A 14,977-nucleotide genomic window follows, 5' to 3' on the forward strand; every position below is an offset into this window, starting at 1 on the left:
CTCACGACTATGATGATTATAATTATTCTTGCTCTGGGGTCTGCTTTGTCCCCTTGGCTGCTTCAGCCACTTAGTGGATCAGAATGTGCATGACACAGTGACCTGGTCATCAGTGCAGCTCTAAACTTTCTCGCATACTCATCAAGTAAGTGACCACGGCAAAGAGGAACATGCATTCCGTGCCTTCTCTTGGGCCTGGTTATGGGGCCACCCTGGCCACCACAAAGGCCCCAGCCTGGGCATCTCCTCGCCAGAGCCTCAGCCCACGAGGCCGGTGCCAGGCTGGGTGGGTAGAATTCCCTCCTCCATGCAGGCCTCTGGGACCCTCCTGCTGACCTGCAGCTTGATCACAGTGAGGGGTGACTCTTTCCTCCTTTGCTCACCAAACCAAAGACACATCATTTTCAAAAACAACTTTTACTATATGAGGAAGGAGTAAAGACATAAAAGCAGAGAAACAGCATGGTTTCTGTACTTCCACTAAGCCCAACTCACAGTGAGTTGGATGGCTTAGTTTCCAGAACCTTCCACCCCCAATTTCTTTTCTTTGCCTCAGTCAACACTGAGAAGAGGGAGTGGGGAAGCCACCTGAGTTCCTGTCTTCATGGGTCATGCCAGGCCCAGAACATGCACTGAAGTGGCTCCCTCAGTCCCGGGCGGCCACACGGGGCTCTGTGAGGCCTTGTCCCTGGTCACTGGGGGAAGGACGGGCTCTGTCAGGGGCTGACTGAGGTGGTACAGGAGAGGAAAACTGAGTTTTGGATTCTGACAAACTGAATTCCATCCCTGGCTTCCCTAGTGCTGAACTGTGTGATCTTGAAAAAGTTGCCTTCTCTGTCTGGGCCTGAGCCTGCTCATCCTCAGGGTTAGAGGTGGTGATGTAAAATGCCTGGCTGTTCTTGGCTCATTTTGACTTTTTACTCAAAACTTTTCGTAGAGAAAACACTGTATATCCATGTGCAAAATACTGGATATTTTAAAACATATTTTAGATATTCTGGGTAGGATGTAAGTGGCCCTTTAGGAAAGACATGAGGATCAGTATTCACTAAGGAGCAGCAAGGTGAGGGAGCTGCGGGAGCCTGTTGAGCTGGCGAAGGGGCCATGCCTGGCACATAATCCGTGCTGTGCCATTGCCAGGCAAGGAAATCTATGGAGCTAATTAGAAGCCCTTCTAAATTGGAAAAGGGGCATCTCAAATGCAGTGTGGGGTTGTCATGTTCATGGGTAGTTATAACCTCACCTTTCCCAGTTGAGCCAAACCACCAACAAAGAAGGTTGATGGTGAAGGACACCATACTTCTTTTCATGAGGGAAAGTACACAGGGCAAAAGTGAGCAGGCAGTGGGTGCTACAAGAACTTATAAAGTTAGAAGACAAGTGAAGTGAAACACAACGTCTGGCCTGACATGTAGGAGACACTCAATAAGTGGTGGTGAGTCACATCCTTCCCATCGCCCGCATCAGCTGCCATCACAGCTTTCTTCGCCTGTCCTCCTCATCCAGACTCATTTCTGTCTGCTGGAGGGTTTTTGCAGGTTTTACCTGCCTGAAGGCTAGTCTCGCCCTCCCCTGGAAGCCAGAGAAACAAGCTCTTGGGATTCCTATCCACCCATCCCCTCCGCCATTTTGCCTCTTAGGATGACTTTCTTGGTTTGGTCATTATAGAGAGCTGCTTCCCAGACTCTGCTCATTCCATGGCAGAGGGGACTGGCAGCTCCTTTCCCAACCCAGATCTGCAGACCACTCATTAACTCAACAAACATGTCTGCAGAGCTGACTGTGGGCCAAGGGCTGAAGACAGCAGTGAACAGGGCCAAGTCCCTGCCTCTGGAGCTCAGGTTCTAGTGGAGGGAGACAGGTGATAAATTGCATGTACACGTCAGTGGTACTGTGTGTTAGAGTGATGGCAGCCGTGGGGAAAAACAGAGCCCAGTAGGGAGATAGTGAGTGGGTGAGAAGGGCCAGGGAGAGCCAGCCTCGCTGAGAAGGTGGGGGCGTTTGAGGAAAGCCCGAAGGAGGCTCGATGATAAGCCACATAGCTATCTGGGGAAAGAGCCTCCCAGGCAGAGGCAAGAGCAAATGCAGAGACTGCAGATGGGAAGGTGCTGGAATGTCTGCACAGCAGTGAGGAACACAGCGAGTTTTGGAGTGGAGTGGAGCCGGGGGTAGGGGCTGATGTGAGAGCTGAGCATGTGGGACCTCGTAGGCCACCATGAGGACTTGGCTTTTACTCTGGGTGACATGGAAGCTGCTGCGGGGACAGGCTCTGACTACTGTGTTAATGGGATCCCTCTGGAGCAGACTGAAGGGGGGTGAGGGCGGAAAGAAGGAGCTGATTTAGGAGGCTGTAGTGATAATCCATCAGGAAAGGGTGGTGCTTGGAGATGGAGGCGTGGAGGTGGTGTGAAGGGGTGGGATTCTGAAGGTAGATTCTGCAAACAGGATTTACTCACGGGCCACGTGGGTGGTGTAAGAGAAGTCTCAGGGGTGACTCTGAGGTTTTTGGCCCAAGCAATGGAAAGATGAAGTTGTTATTTACTGAGATGGGGAAGGCTGTGGGGAGAGCAGGTGTAGGGGGAAGCTCATGAGTTCAGTTTTGGACTCATTGAGTTTGAGATCCCAGTTAGGCATCCAAGGAAAATGTTGAGCAAACACAAGTCTGGGGGTCAGAGGTCTGGACAGGGGGTATGAATTTGGAGTCACCAACATACGGATGGAATTACAGCCACTTTCCCAGGGTCTCAGTGATGGCTGGCACCGCCCTGCAGCCACCAAGCACAGCTCCAGACACTTGGTGGGGACTCAGTGAGGGATTGTCGCCCAGACAGATGGAGCCAATCAGTGTCGTTTTACATCAAAACCTCCTCGGGGGCACCATAAACACAACCCCCAAAATCACTGCCAAGGGAAAAGAGGATCTTTTCCTAATGGCCCCCTACCATCTCTGTCCCAGCCCCGCAACGAGATGAAGAGGCCCCTCCAGCCACTGAACCCCCGCAGGAGCCGCGCCTGGGGGAGCTGACAGTGACAGATGTGACCCCTGACTCCGTGGGCCTCTCGTGGACAGTCCCTGAGGGCCAGTTTGACTCCTTCGTGGTCCAGTACAAGCACAGGGACGGGCAGCCCCAGGCGGTGCCAGTGGCCGCAGACCAGCGCGAGGTCACCGTCCCTGGCCTGGAGCCTGCACACAAATACCAGATTAATGTCTATGGGATGCATGGTGGACGGCACGTGGGCCCTCTCTCGGTGGTGGCCGTAACAGGTAAGCTTGCCCGGGGCTCCCTGTCCCGAGACCCCTCTCCCAGCCTGGCTTCGGCATCACCATTCGCTCACTGAGGGCTGGCCCCCTCAGGCCCCGCCTCAGGGACCCTTCAGGTTCTCTCTGGGGTCACAGGCATCCTAGTGTGTTTCGGGGTCCCTTAGCCCCTCCCCCAGGCTGAAACCTTCCATTCCTTCCCCACCTCCGCCCCTCCCCTCGCCCGGGGGAGAATGGCTGCCTTTCCTCTGACCAAAACCCGACCCGCAGACCTCGCTCCGATTGTTCACAGCTGTTTCTTCGCTTTACAAGCCTGCTGTGACTTGGACGCAGCTCCCACTTCCCCTGCTGCCCTTTTTCACTGGGGTTAAACGACATGAATCCCGTGAATTCCTTCTCGGAGGTCTTCAGCCGCCCTGCCTGAGTCTCCATCCTCTGGGAAGAGGCCCTTCTCGGCCCTCAAGTTCTCCACCATTTCTGTGCCATGGTGTCTGGTGAAACCCACAGGCCTCTCTCCAAACACTGTATTTAAATCTATAAAAGAAAATGCATAGGATTGCCAAGGAAACCAATTATATTGATATACAATTATAAAAATGTTTTTTAAAACTCAAATTTATGACAGTCATACACGGACTCCCTATTGGTTCATTGAATGACAAGAGTTAGCGGCGTGTTTAAGAAACTACCACAATTAGAAATAGTGGTGAATATAAATGATATTTTGATGCTACAATGTTAACTCTCTGGTGATGCGAAAAGTCTGTGATTTTGTTTGGTGACTGTCAGATTCTGCTATGCCCTGTGTGGCTGTTTCTTGAACTCATCGAGGGCAATGTGACATTTCAGTTAGGGGTCTGTGAAGGTGAAGAGGTAACTGAAGCCTGCAGGGTACAAGAACCCGTGGTGGGGAATTCTCCACTTGGAGAACTCAGGGCCTTCTTGTCTTTCCAAATCCTAGCTCCCCTCCCGCCAGCTCCGGCCACCGAGCCGCCAGAACCCCCCCAGGAGCCACGCCTGGGGGAGCTGACAGTGACAGAAGTGACCCCCAAATCTGTGGGCCTCTCGTGGATGGTCTCTGAAGGCGAGTTTGACTCCTTCGTGGTCCAGTACAAGGACAGGGACGGGCAGCCCCAGGCGGTGCCAGTGGCTGCAGACCAGCGCGAAGTCACTGTCCCCGGCCTGGAGCCCTCCCGCAAGTACAAGTTCCTGCTCTTTGGGATCCAGGATGGGAAACGACTTGGCCCGGTCTCTGTGGAGGCAAAGACGGGTAAGGGGGACTCCTCCGCACAGCTGCCCTGGGGCCCCAGCCTTCCAGCCCCTCTTCCTGCTGCCACATTTGCTCTCCCTTCTGCCAGCTCTCCCCTCTGTCCACCTCTCCTCTTTCCTCTGAAAAGCCGTGCTGTCTGCCCAAGTCTAAGGCTGACAGGGACCAGGAGAACCGGGCCGTCCCAGGGTCTGTTCTCCTTGCTGACCTCTTCTTTCTTCTCATAATTTCTCCTCCTGTTGAATAGGGGAAAGCCCCTTCAGGCCCCTTCTTGGAGGGTGGAACCTGAGAGACTGGGGTGCTGGGGGGACAGTGGAGGGTGCCTGCATTGGGCCTTGTGGGTCCTCAGCCCTGTGTAGCTGTCTCCTCCTGAGAGTTTTCTGCCTCTCCTCCAATTCTCTACCACAGTCCCTCGCCTCACTTCTTACGCTCGGGTCTCAGGCCTGTCTGGTCCCATATCTGCCTCCCTCAGAAACCCCCTTTCCTCCCCTGCCCTCCTCCCAGAGTCTCGGACGCTGGGAAGCAGGAGAACCCAGGCCCGGCCACCCAGCCCAGCCGTGCCCCTTTCCTAGGGTTTGGTCCAGACCCTCCCTGCTCCCTGGGGGCTCCCTGTTGCCAGAAAACTCTTGCAATAACAATGCCGTCAGTGCCTTTGCTGTCCAGGAAGGCAGCAGGCCAGCTCCTTCCCAGGCCCTGGGATGGCTCCTTGGGCAGACACCAGATCCTTCCCCTGTCTAAGCTCCCGCAGGCAGCCCCACTCCCCCATCATGTCCTGTGGGTTCTGGGTCCAGTAGTGCAGAACGAGGCAGGGTCAGAACCCCCGCCATTCTACCACACACACACTCACCTGTTGTCTTCCCCCACTGGGGATTCTGTGCCCCTCTGATCTCCCTGGGGCCAGCCAAATCACCAGCTATGGGCTTCTGGGCAAAAAGGAACTAGAGACCAAGGGCTGTGATGAGCTGCACCTGCTGGGAAAATGGTCTCTAGCAGATGGGGAGAGGTTGGTCAGTGAGAGGGATAAGACAAGAAGGGAAGCTAGGAGATTTCTTTTCTAAGGCATGCCTTAGGGTAGAAGAGCCCCTCCCCTCAATGGTCAGGGGAAAGAGGCATGGGCCACTGGGGCTGCTGGTGGGGATGGGAGGGCCATGGAAATATTTGGGGGAGGCAGTGAGTATTTGAGCAGTTCTGGGTTTTTCCAACCCCAGGGGAAGGCAGGCAGGGAGTCATTTTGGAAAAAAATAGACACAAGATCCTTTCGTCTCTGTCAGCTGCCCAAGGTGACGCCAGCCCAGGGACTCCACCCCTCCTTGGGGAGCTGCGGGTGACGGACCCCACCCCAGATTCGCTGCGCCTCTCCTGGACGGTCCCTGAGGGCCACTTCGACTCCTTTGTGGTCCAGTTTAAGGGCAGGGACGGGCCCCAGGTGGTGCCTGTGGAGGGCCACGAGCGCTCGGTCACCATTGCCCCCCTGGACCCCGGCCGCAAGTACAGATTCCTCCTCTACGGCCTCCTGGGCAAGAAGCGCCACGGCCCTCTCACAGCGGACGGCACCACCGGTGAGGGGGGGCCCTCTGCAGGACCTGCAGGCAGGTGGCCACGTGTGTGGCTGCTTTTGCGGTTGTTATTTGGCCCCAACCACCCGGGCTCAAACTCCAGCTGCCCCTTAACCTTGCACAAACCCATAGCACCAGCCCTGTCTCCAGGCCTCTCCAGCCTACCCTTCGAGGTCACCCAGCCTTCCGGAAAGAGCACAGCCATTTCCTTCCCATGTCTCCATCTCAGAGGCGCGGAAGGTGGTGGATGAGACTGGAACAAAGCGTCCCCCCAAACCTCGCCTGGGGGAGGAGCTGCAGGTGACCAGTGTGACCCCAGACTCTGTGGACCTCTCATGGTCAGTCCCTGAGGGCGAGTTCGACTCCTTCGTGGTCCAGTACAAGGCCAGGGATGGGCAGCCGCAGGTGGTGCCTGTGGAGGGCAGCCTCAGGGCAGTGCGTGTCTCGGGCCTGGAGCCGGCCCGCAGGTACAAGCTGCTGTTCTACGGGCTGCACGACGGCAGGCGTGTGGGTCCCCTGTCCGTGATCGCCATGACTGGTGAGTGGGGCTGCGGCCCGAGCCGCCTCCTCCCCGCCTCGCTCTCCTGATCTGACTGTAGCCCTGGGATTTCTGAACTTCCCATCTCCTTTCTTTTGGGGGAAGGAATCAGTTTTATTGAGGTATAATTTACCTATAATGAAATTCACCCATTTTAAGAGAATAGTGAGTTTTGGTAAATGTATTACATCATGAAATCACTTCCGCAGTTCGAGGTTTAAAACATTTCCATCACCCCCAGAAGCTCCACTGTGTTCCTTTGCAGGCAGTCCCCCCAGCCCTAGCTGCTGGCAACCTGCTTTCCGTCATTACAGTTTTGCCTTTTTGAGCAATTCATTTAACATGCTTGCTTTCTGGCCCATAGCATAATGCTTTTGAAATTCATCCATGTGTATCAGTTGGTTCTTTTTGTTGCTGACCTCTTGCCCTCCCCTCCTCCCGAGAGGCTGGCTGCAGGGACAGAGCAGTCACCACCCCCACCTGTCTGTCTGAACCAGCCCCCAGGGAGGACAGTGGAGGCCAGGCCCAGCCCCGCCTGGGGGAGCTGATGGTGGAGGAGGCCACCCCGCAGGCCCTGCACCTCTCCTGGACGGTGACTGAGGGGAAATTCGACTCCTTCGAGGTCCAGTACACAGACAAGCATGGGCAGCTCCAGGTGGTCAATTTAGAGGGCGACAGGAGTGAGGTCACCATCTCTGGCCTAGAACCTGACCACAGATACCTGGTGAACCTGTACGGTTTCCATGATGGGCAGCGTGTGGGCCCCATCCACACTGAGGCCCAGACAGGTGAGCGGATGAGTTCTGCCCTCTCACCTTCCTTGCAAAGGGCTGGGAGGGCACACAGGACAGCACAGTCCTCATGGACGTCCCACCCTCTCTCCATCCTCCTCTCTCTCTGTGTCTTGGTTCAGTCCCCCAGGAGGAGGACGAACCTTCAGAACCATCTCCCTCTGCCCCCGAGCCTCCCGTCAAGCCCCGACTGGGGGAGGTGACCGTGACAGACGCCACCCCCGACTCCCTGGGCCTCTCCTGGACGGTCCCCGAGGGCCAGTTTGACCACTTCCTGGTCCAGTACAAGAATGGGGACGGGCAGCCTAAGGCGGTGCGGGTGCCGGGGCACGAAGATGGGGTCACCGTCTCGGGCCTGGAGCCAGACCACAAGTATAAGATGAACCTGTACGGCTTCCACGGCGGCCAGCGCGTGGGCCCCGTCTCTGTGGTCGGGGTGACGGGTGAGCGGAGATGGAAGCCCCAGTGGGGTCCCAGTGGGAGGTTCAGCCTCTCTCTCTGGTGCTGGGTGAGTGGGCACAGAGGGCCCCTCTGCTCATGGCTGGTCCCTTTGCATCATCCCCCTGGGGCCCTAAAGACCAGCTGTCAGTCCTCCTGGACAGAGAAGGGCCACGGTGAGCTGTATTGGTGGCTGCCACCGGTTCTCCACACCTGTCCCTGGGGCTCTAGGTGGCTTTGTGTGGTGTGGACCAGGCAGGACCACCCACTCCTCAGGCTCCTCTGAACTGACCTCAGGGCCCAGTCGTGGCCACAGCTTCTATGTCCTCTTCCCAGAGGACCCGGGGACAGCTCACAGGGACCCTGCCTCACTCTCTGTCTCCCCTTCTCAGCTGCAGAGGAGGATGAAACCCTCAGCCCCACGGAGAAGGAGACCCCTGCCCCAACGGAGCCCCCCATGGAGCCCACGGAGGCCCCTGAGGAGCCGCTCCTAGGGGAGCTGACAGTGACAGCGTCCTCCCCAGACTCACTGAGCCTCACCTGGATGGTCCCCCAGGGCCACTTCGACACCTTCACCATCCAGTACAAGGACAGGGACGGGCAGCCCCAGGTGGTGCGAGTCGGGGGCGAGGAGAGGGAGGTCACCGTGTGGGGCCTGGAGCCCGGGCGCAAGTACAAGATGCACCTGTACGGCCTCCACAAGGGGCAGCGTGTGGGCCCCGTGGCCGCCGTGGGCCTGACAGGTGAGTGGGGGCTAAATGGCCCTTGGGGTTGGGTCTTGGGAAAAGGCTCATTAATGGAATCTCCAGAATCTCCTTTTTGGAGACATAGGCCCCCAAAGCTGGCAAACCTCTAACCCAAGCCTCTGCCACTGACACCTCAGGACAGGTGAGATCTGGGGGCACAGAGAGCAAGTTCTGGAGACGTGCCAGGCCTGTGTAGGAAAGGCCGTCGGCCTGAGACCTTCACGGCTGGTAATTCCCTGACCCGTCTGTGGCTCTCTGCTCCACTGGAACCTCTGGGGAGAACTACTTTTCTGAGATTGGGGCAACTGCCAAGAAATATTAATTAATTCAATAAATATTGTTTATACCAAATTTCAGACACATGCACAAAGAGAAAGAATCATATAGTGAACTCCCAGGCATCTGTGGCCCTGCTTCAGTCACTTACCAACTCCTAGCCGCGCTCCATCCAACTCACTTCCTACTCTCCCCTCCTAGAATTTTTTCTTTAACAGCTTTATTGAGGTTTAATTTACATACCACAGCATTCACCTGTTTTAAGGGTACAATTAAATGACTTTTAGTACATTTACAGAGTTGTGCAACCAGGACTACAATCTAATTTGAGAACTTTTCCATAACCCCAAAAGAAACCTCATATCCATCCCCATTTCCACCCGCAGCCCTAAGCACCCAGTATTCTGCTTTCTCTCTCTGTAGATTTGTCTTTTTCTTCTTGTGTAAATATATCTTCTTTTGTCTCTGACTTCTTTCACTGAGCATGGTGTCTTTGACGTTCATCCATGCTGCAGCACATACCAGTGCTTCATTCCTTTTTATTGCAGAAGAGTATTCCATTGTATGGACATACCACCAGAATATTTTAAACTAACCCCAGACACTCTATACTTTCACCAGTAATTATTTAAGTATTTCTCTCTGTGTAAAAAATGGATCTTTATTGTAAAAACAACCACAATACAATTAATTGCCATTGTTTTAAAAATGAACAACTGTTCCTTAATATCGAGTATCCAGGAAGTGCTCCAGTCCCCTGATTGTCTCATAATTCTTATTTTGCACTTTGTTGCTGGAGTCAGGTCCAAAGAAGGAGGATGCATTGCAATTGGGTAATTGAAATTTTTAAATGGGGTCAAGGAAGGCCCCAAGGAGAAGATGACATAGCCATAAAGACATCTGGGGGAACAGTCAGTGCAGAGGTCCTGAGGTGGGAGGCTGCCTAGCACCTTTGAGGGACAGCAAGAAGGCCAGTGTGGCCACATGAAGAGTCTCTGATGATCACAATCAGAAATGGATCTTAAGGCCCATAAGTGGCTCGGCCTGAATCCACGAGAACTGGGGCTTCCTAACGGAAAGATTCTGTTTGCATCTCTTCCCAGCGCCTGAAGGGGAGCCCCCAGCTCCTGCACCCCCACCCCCCGCCGCCCCGCGGAGCCTCCCAAAGCCGCACCTGGGGGAGGTGACCGTGACAGACGCCACCCATGACTCCCTGGGCCTCTCCTGGACGGTCCCCGAGGGCCAGTTTGACCACTTCCTGGTCCAGTACAAGAACGGGGATGGGCAGCCCAAGGCTGTGCGGGTGCCGGGACACGAGGACGGGGTCACCATCTCAGGCCTGGAGCCAGACCACAAGTACAAGATGAACCTGTACGGCTTCCATGGCGGCCAGCGCATGGGCCCCGTCTCCGTTGTTGGCTTGACCGGTGAGTGTGCAGTAGGACACTAGGCCCTGCCCTGGGCTGGACTCTGTTTCCCTTTGACTTCAGTGATCTGGTGTCTCTGCTCCTGGGAGTGAATCTCACTCCATGCCTTTGGTCTTGTCCAGGCCCTCTTACCCTTTACACAAGGGCTTTTTAGGGCCTTGAAAAAGCAGGGCACCAGGGAAATAACGGACTCAGGGAGACCTCAGGGTTGATGCCAGTCCCAGCCCATATGAGCTGTGTGGCCCAAGAAAGTTTCTCAACCTCTCTGTGCCTCCTTTTTTCTTCTGTAAAGAAGGAATAACCACACCTATCTGGCAGGGTGGGCACAAGTGTGACTCAGCTCACACACAATGAACAGGAACTAGCCTTCCCTCTTAGGAAGGTGATTAGTTCCTGAAAACCCCTTAGGGCCACTCAGAATTATCATCGATCTCAGTGGGAGAAATTATGCATCTCCCCAGGGCACCAGATTGATACCCGTTTATGCTAGAACAGCACAGAATCCTGCTGACTTGGACACGGTGGCTTCAGCAGTCAGCATCAGTCATCACACGCACAGCTTAACACGCATTTTCCCATTGTTAATTACTGTCTAAATTGGCTGTCTTTTGCTTTCTGTAAGCTGTTTTATAGCTGTTATCCCTTATATGCTTGAGACCTGGATCCCAAACAGAACAGGTATATGAAGCGCAAGGATTTAGTAACTCAACTGTTAAGACAGAATAAAACCCTGTGCAGAATGGAAAAGAGAAAAGAAGTCAATGAAAATAAAGCACATGGTATCACACATGCTAAACAAGCGGGCATCCCTGGCAGCTGATGGAGCATCTCTGCCGTAAGTTAGCAAGAGAGAGAACAAATGCCAGGTCCCCAAATCCTCCATTTGCAAAGATGACCTCATGCTGGTCTCCCCTCTTTGCCCTCAGCTGTGAAATCTAAATTGGTTCTGTATATGCTCAGAAAAGCCTTTTAAACCAGAGAGGGTATTAAAGGAAAACACTCAAGAAATGGAATGCTCGCAGCCCGAGTGGGCATACCTCCTGATGCGACTTTCGGTTATGTTTGGTGTGGTGATAAAGCACAAGTTCTGTCCTGCTATTCAGGTCTGCTCTGCAGCGCCCAAGGGTTCAGTGTGGGTGCACTCTGCACGTCAGCCCCATTACCGTGATTTCCCCACAGGGGTGTGCTCTGGCCCTGGTAACTGAACATCCACACCAGGGAAATGACATCCTGAGGCATTGGCAGCCAGGCTGTGGGCCCCTGGTGGGTCCAGTTGAAACCCCAGAATGCCCCTGGCCAAAAGGAACCCCCTCGAGGCATGTCTGTACATTCTGTTTGTCTCTTGATCCAGCTCCAGGAAAGGAGGAAGAAATGACCCCAGTCCCAACAGGCCCCTCCACCACACCCCTGGAGCCTCCCGTCAAGCCCCGACTGGGGGAGGTGACCGTGACAGACGCCACCCCCGACTCCCTGGGCCTCTCCTGGACGGTCCCCGAGGGCCAGTTTGACCACTTCCTGGTCCAGTACAAGAACGGGGATGGGCAGCCCAAGGCGGTGCGGGTGCCGGGACACGAGGACGGGGTCACCATCTCGGGCCTGGAGCCAGACCACAAGTACAAGATGAACCTGTACGGCTTCCACAGCGGCCAGCGCGTGGGCCCCGTCTCTGTGGTCGGGGTGACAGGTGAGTGGAGGTGGAAGCCCCAGGGGCGTCCCAGTGGGAGGTTCAGCCTCTCTCTCTGGTGCTGGGTGAGTGGGCACAGGAGACCTCTCTGCTCATGGCTGGTCCCTTTGCGTCTTCCCCCTGGGGCCCATTAGCTGTCTTGGGGGCTGCCACCAGTTCCCCACACCTGTCCCTGGGGCTCCAGGTAGATTTGTATGGTGTGGACCGGGCAGGACCACCCACTCCTCAGGCTCCTCTGAACTGACCTCAGGGCCCAGTTGTGGCCACAGCTTCTCTATCCTCTCCCCTGAGGACCCAGGGACAGCTCACAGGGACCCTGCCTCACTCTCTGTCTCCCCTTTTCAGCTCTGGTGGAGGACGAGACCCTCAGCTCCACAGAGGAGGAGGAGACCCCTGCCCTCACGGAGCTCCCCACGGAGCCCACAGAGGCCCCTGAGGAGCCACTCCTGGGGGAGCTGACAGTGACAGGGTCCTCCCTGGACTCGCTGAGCCTCACCTGGACGGTCCCCCAGGGCCGCTTCGACACCTTCACCGTCCAGTACAAGGACAGGGACGGGCGGCCCCAGGTGGTGCGAGTCGGGGGCGAGGAGAGGGAGGTCACCGTGCGGGGCCTGGAGCCCGGGCGCAAGTACAAGATGCACCTGTACGGCCTCCACGAGGGGCGGCGTGTGGGCCCCATAGCCGCCGTGGGCCTGACAGGTGAGTGGGGGGCTCGGGATTGGGGGAGTGTTCCCTTTCCCTTGTGGGTACCTGGTTGACCCTTCTGCTCTTTCACCGGCCTTGAGGTCCCGGCCTTGGCCCCCCTTCCATGTCCTCCCTCCATGGCCTAAGGAAGTGGCCCAGGCCGATGGTTTGGTCTTTCCCACCCTGCCGCCTCGTCATCCACCGTGGCGTGGCCTCCCTCTGATGATCAGCCACCGGTTGCCTCCGAGGGTAAAATGTGTCAGGTAGAGGCCACACCTCATTGACTGGAATTTCTCTTTAAGCCCACATTTTTGTATTTGTGAAAGGAAAAAAAGATCACATCATGAAAAGTTTAGCAAATAAAAAAACTTCTCTCCATCCTAACAACTAAAAACTGCCATCAAATGAACATTGCCCTTCAGTCTTTTTCCATGTAATATCTTTTGGAAATTTGCAGTCTGTGGATACATACAACACTCGTGTTTTACTTGTTTGGGGATTAATATAAACAGTTTATTTCATTAGAATGCTACAAAGCCATGTACCATGTCAGATTTTCTTTCAGATTTATGTCTTTGCTCAAGTTATAGAAAATCTAGCCAAAGCAAGTAGATGCATACCAATTATGCAGTCAAGGCCCCCTTAGGCATGGTGTTTCCCTGGAAACGTGTAGAAACTGTCCTCCGCACTGTGAGCTCTACTGATATCATGAGCATCTTCCGGGTGGCAGCACGTGACAGGGTTGCTTGCTTTTCTCACCTTCACAGGCCCTCGATTCACAAATGCTCCCCACATGGCCAATGGCTCAACCCACAGCCCCGGGGATGGAACTGGGGACATAACTTACCACCCCCACTGATGTTCTCCATTCCTAGGTCACTGGCAAAACAGCTCAGTGCTGGAATGGTGACTGGAGCCTGACTCCCCATGTCTCTCTCCTCTCAGCCCCACAGGAGGTTGTGGATGAGACCCCCACCCCCACGGAGCCCCCCACAGAGCCCCCCACGGAACCCCTGGAACTCTCCGAGGAGCCACTCCTGGGGGAGCTGACAGTGACAGGGTCCTCCCCGGACTCACTGAGCCTCGCCTGGACGGTCCCCCAGGGCCGCTTCGATGCCTTCACCATCCAGTACAAGGACAGGGACGGGCGGCCCCAGGTGGTGCGAGTCGGGGGCGAGGAGAGGGAGGTCACCGTGCGGGGCCTGGAGCCCAGGCGCAAGTACAAGATGCACCTGTACGGCCTCCATGAGGGACAGCGTGTGGGCCCCGTGGCCGCCGTGGGCCTGACAGGTGAGTGGGGGGCTCGGGATTGGGGGAGTGCTCCCTTTCCCTTGTGGGTACCTGGTTGACCCTTCTGCTCTTTTGCCAGCCCTGAGGTCCCGGCCTTGGCCCCCCTTTCATGTCCTCCCTCCATGGCCCAGGGGAAGTGGCTCTGGCCAGTGGTTTGGTCTTTCCCACCCTGCAGCCTCATCGTCCGCTGTGGCGTGGCCTCCCTCTGATGGCTGCCTCCAAGGGTGAAATGTGTCAGACACAGGCCAAGCTGGACTTAACAGCATTTCCCTTTCTTTCCATCTTAATCACAGTATTCTTTGTTATAGCCACCCCAAAAAATTAGAAACAACTCAGCATCCAACCACATTGGAATGATTAAATAATTTAGCCAACATCTGTAAAATGAACTATCGTGCCACCAGTGAAATGTTCTAAGATAAATTACTTTATAATGCTGCATTGAAAAAGGAGAGCACAAAATTTTTGTAAGGCTGCTAATAGCAACCAGTTGAATGTAAATTGCATGGCCAGAAGACAAGAAGGAAACCCATCCACGGCATGCATGCTGTGTGGGACAGAATAGGACATCCCAACGCTCTTTATTTTCTGTCTTATACTATTCTGCGTTGTCCAGATTTTCTTAAATGACAAGCATTTCTTTCAAAATCTGGAGAAATAGAAAAATCGAATGTCCTCTCTCTTCTACTTCTCTCTTCTCCCCCCCATCACTCTTGTAGCGTATTTCAGTTCCAATTAAGAAAAAGTTAAAATTTTTAGTCCATAAGAGAAAAGTAAAACAGATCACAAGGTGAATTCAATTCCCACAGCGCAGTCAGTCAGTCCTGCCTCTTCCAGCTCATTCTTGGCTGGACTCTTATACCTGGTTTAGAGATTATCACACAAGTTTCTGTGGATGAGATGGGGTCCAGCCCCTCTGAGAGTCCATCATTTGGAGGGCGAGTTGCCCCCTGTGACACCAAGCGAGCAGCGTCACCGTCATCGCTTACTTGCTCATCCTCTGAAGAAAGTTCAGCTACAT

The 14,977-nt window shown here is 54.8% G+C and overlaps 1 protein-coding gene across 7 annotated transcripts in view; it reads left to right on the plus strand.

Annotated features, from left to right (window-relative positions):
- TNXB (tenascin XB) overlaps positions 1-14,977 on the plus strand; it is a 55,680-nt gene that overhangs the window by 25,754 nt on the left and 14,949 nt on the right. For 5 of the 7 annotated variants that reach the window (XM_037842442.1, XM_037842443.1, XM_037842445.1 and 2 more), the window contains 11 exons: positions 2,957-3,265; positions 4,221-4,529; positions 5,798-6,085; positions 6,312-6,620; positions 7,118-7,408; positions 7,534-7,854; positions 8,242-8,592; positions 9,975-10,298; positions 11,650-11,982; positions 12,328-12,681; positions 13,612-13,956. In XM_037842442.1, the coding sequence (XP_037698370.1) occupies positions 2,957-3,265; positions 4,221-4,529; positions 5,798-6,085; positions 6,312-6,620; positions 7,118-7,408; positions 7,534-7,854; positions 8,242-8,592; positions 9,975-10,298; positions 11,650-11,982; positions 12,328-12,681; positions 13,612-13,956 (3,534 nt within the window). The remainder of the gene's footprint in view (positions 1-2,956; positions 3,266-4,220; positions 4,530-5,797; positions 6,086-6,311; positions 6,621-7,117; positions 7,409-7,533; positions 7,855-8,241; positions 8,593-9,974; positions 10,299-11,649; positions 11,983-12,327; positions 12,682-13,611; positions 13,957-14,977) is intronic. The other 2 variants (XM_037842447.1, XM_037842448.1) reach the window with 2 other exon arrangements.

The sequence above is a fragment of the Choloepus didactylus genome, chromosome 7 (genome assembly GCF_015220235.1).
Source record: "Choloepus didactylus isolate mChoDid1 chromosome 7, mChoDid1.pri, whole genome shotgun sequence".
Taxonomy (NCBI): Eukaryota; Metazoa; Chordata; class Mammalia; order Pilosa; family Megalonychidae; genus Choloepus; species Choloepus didactylus.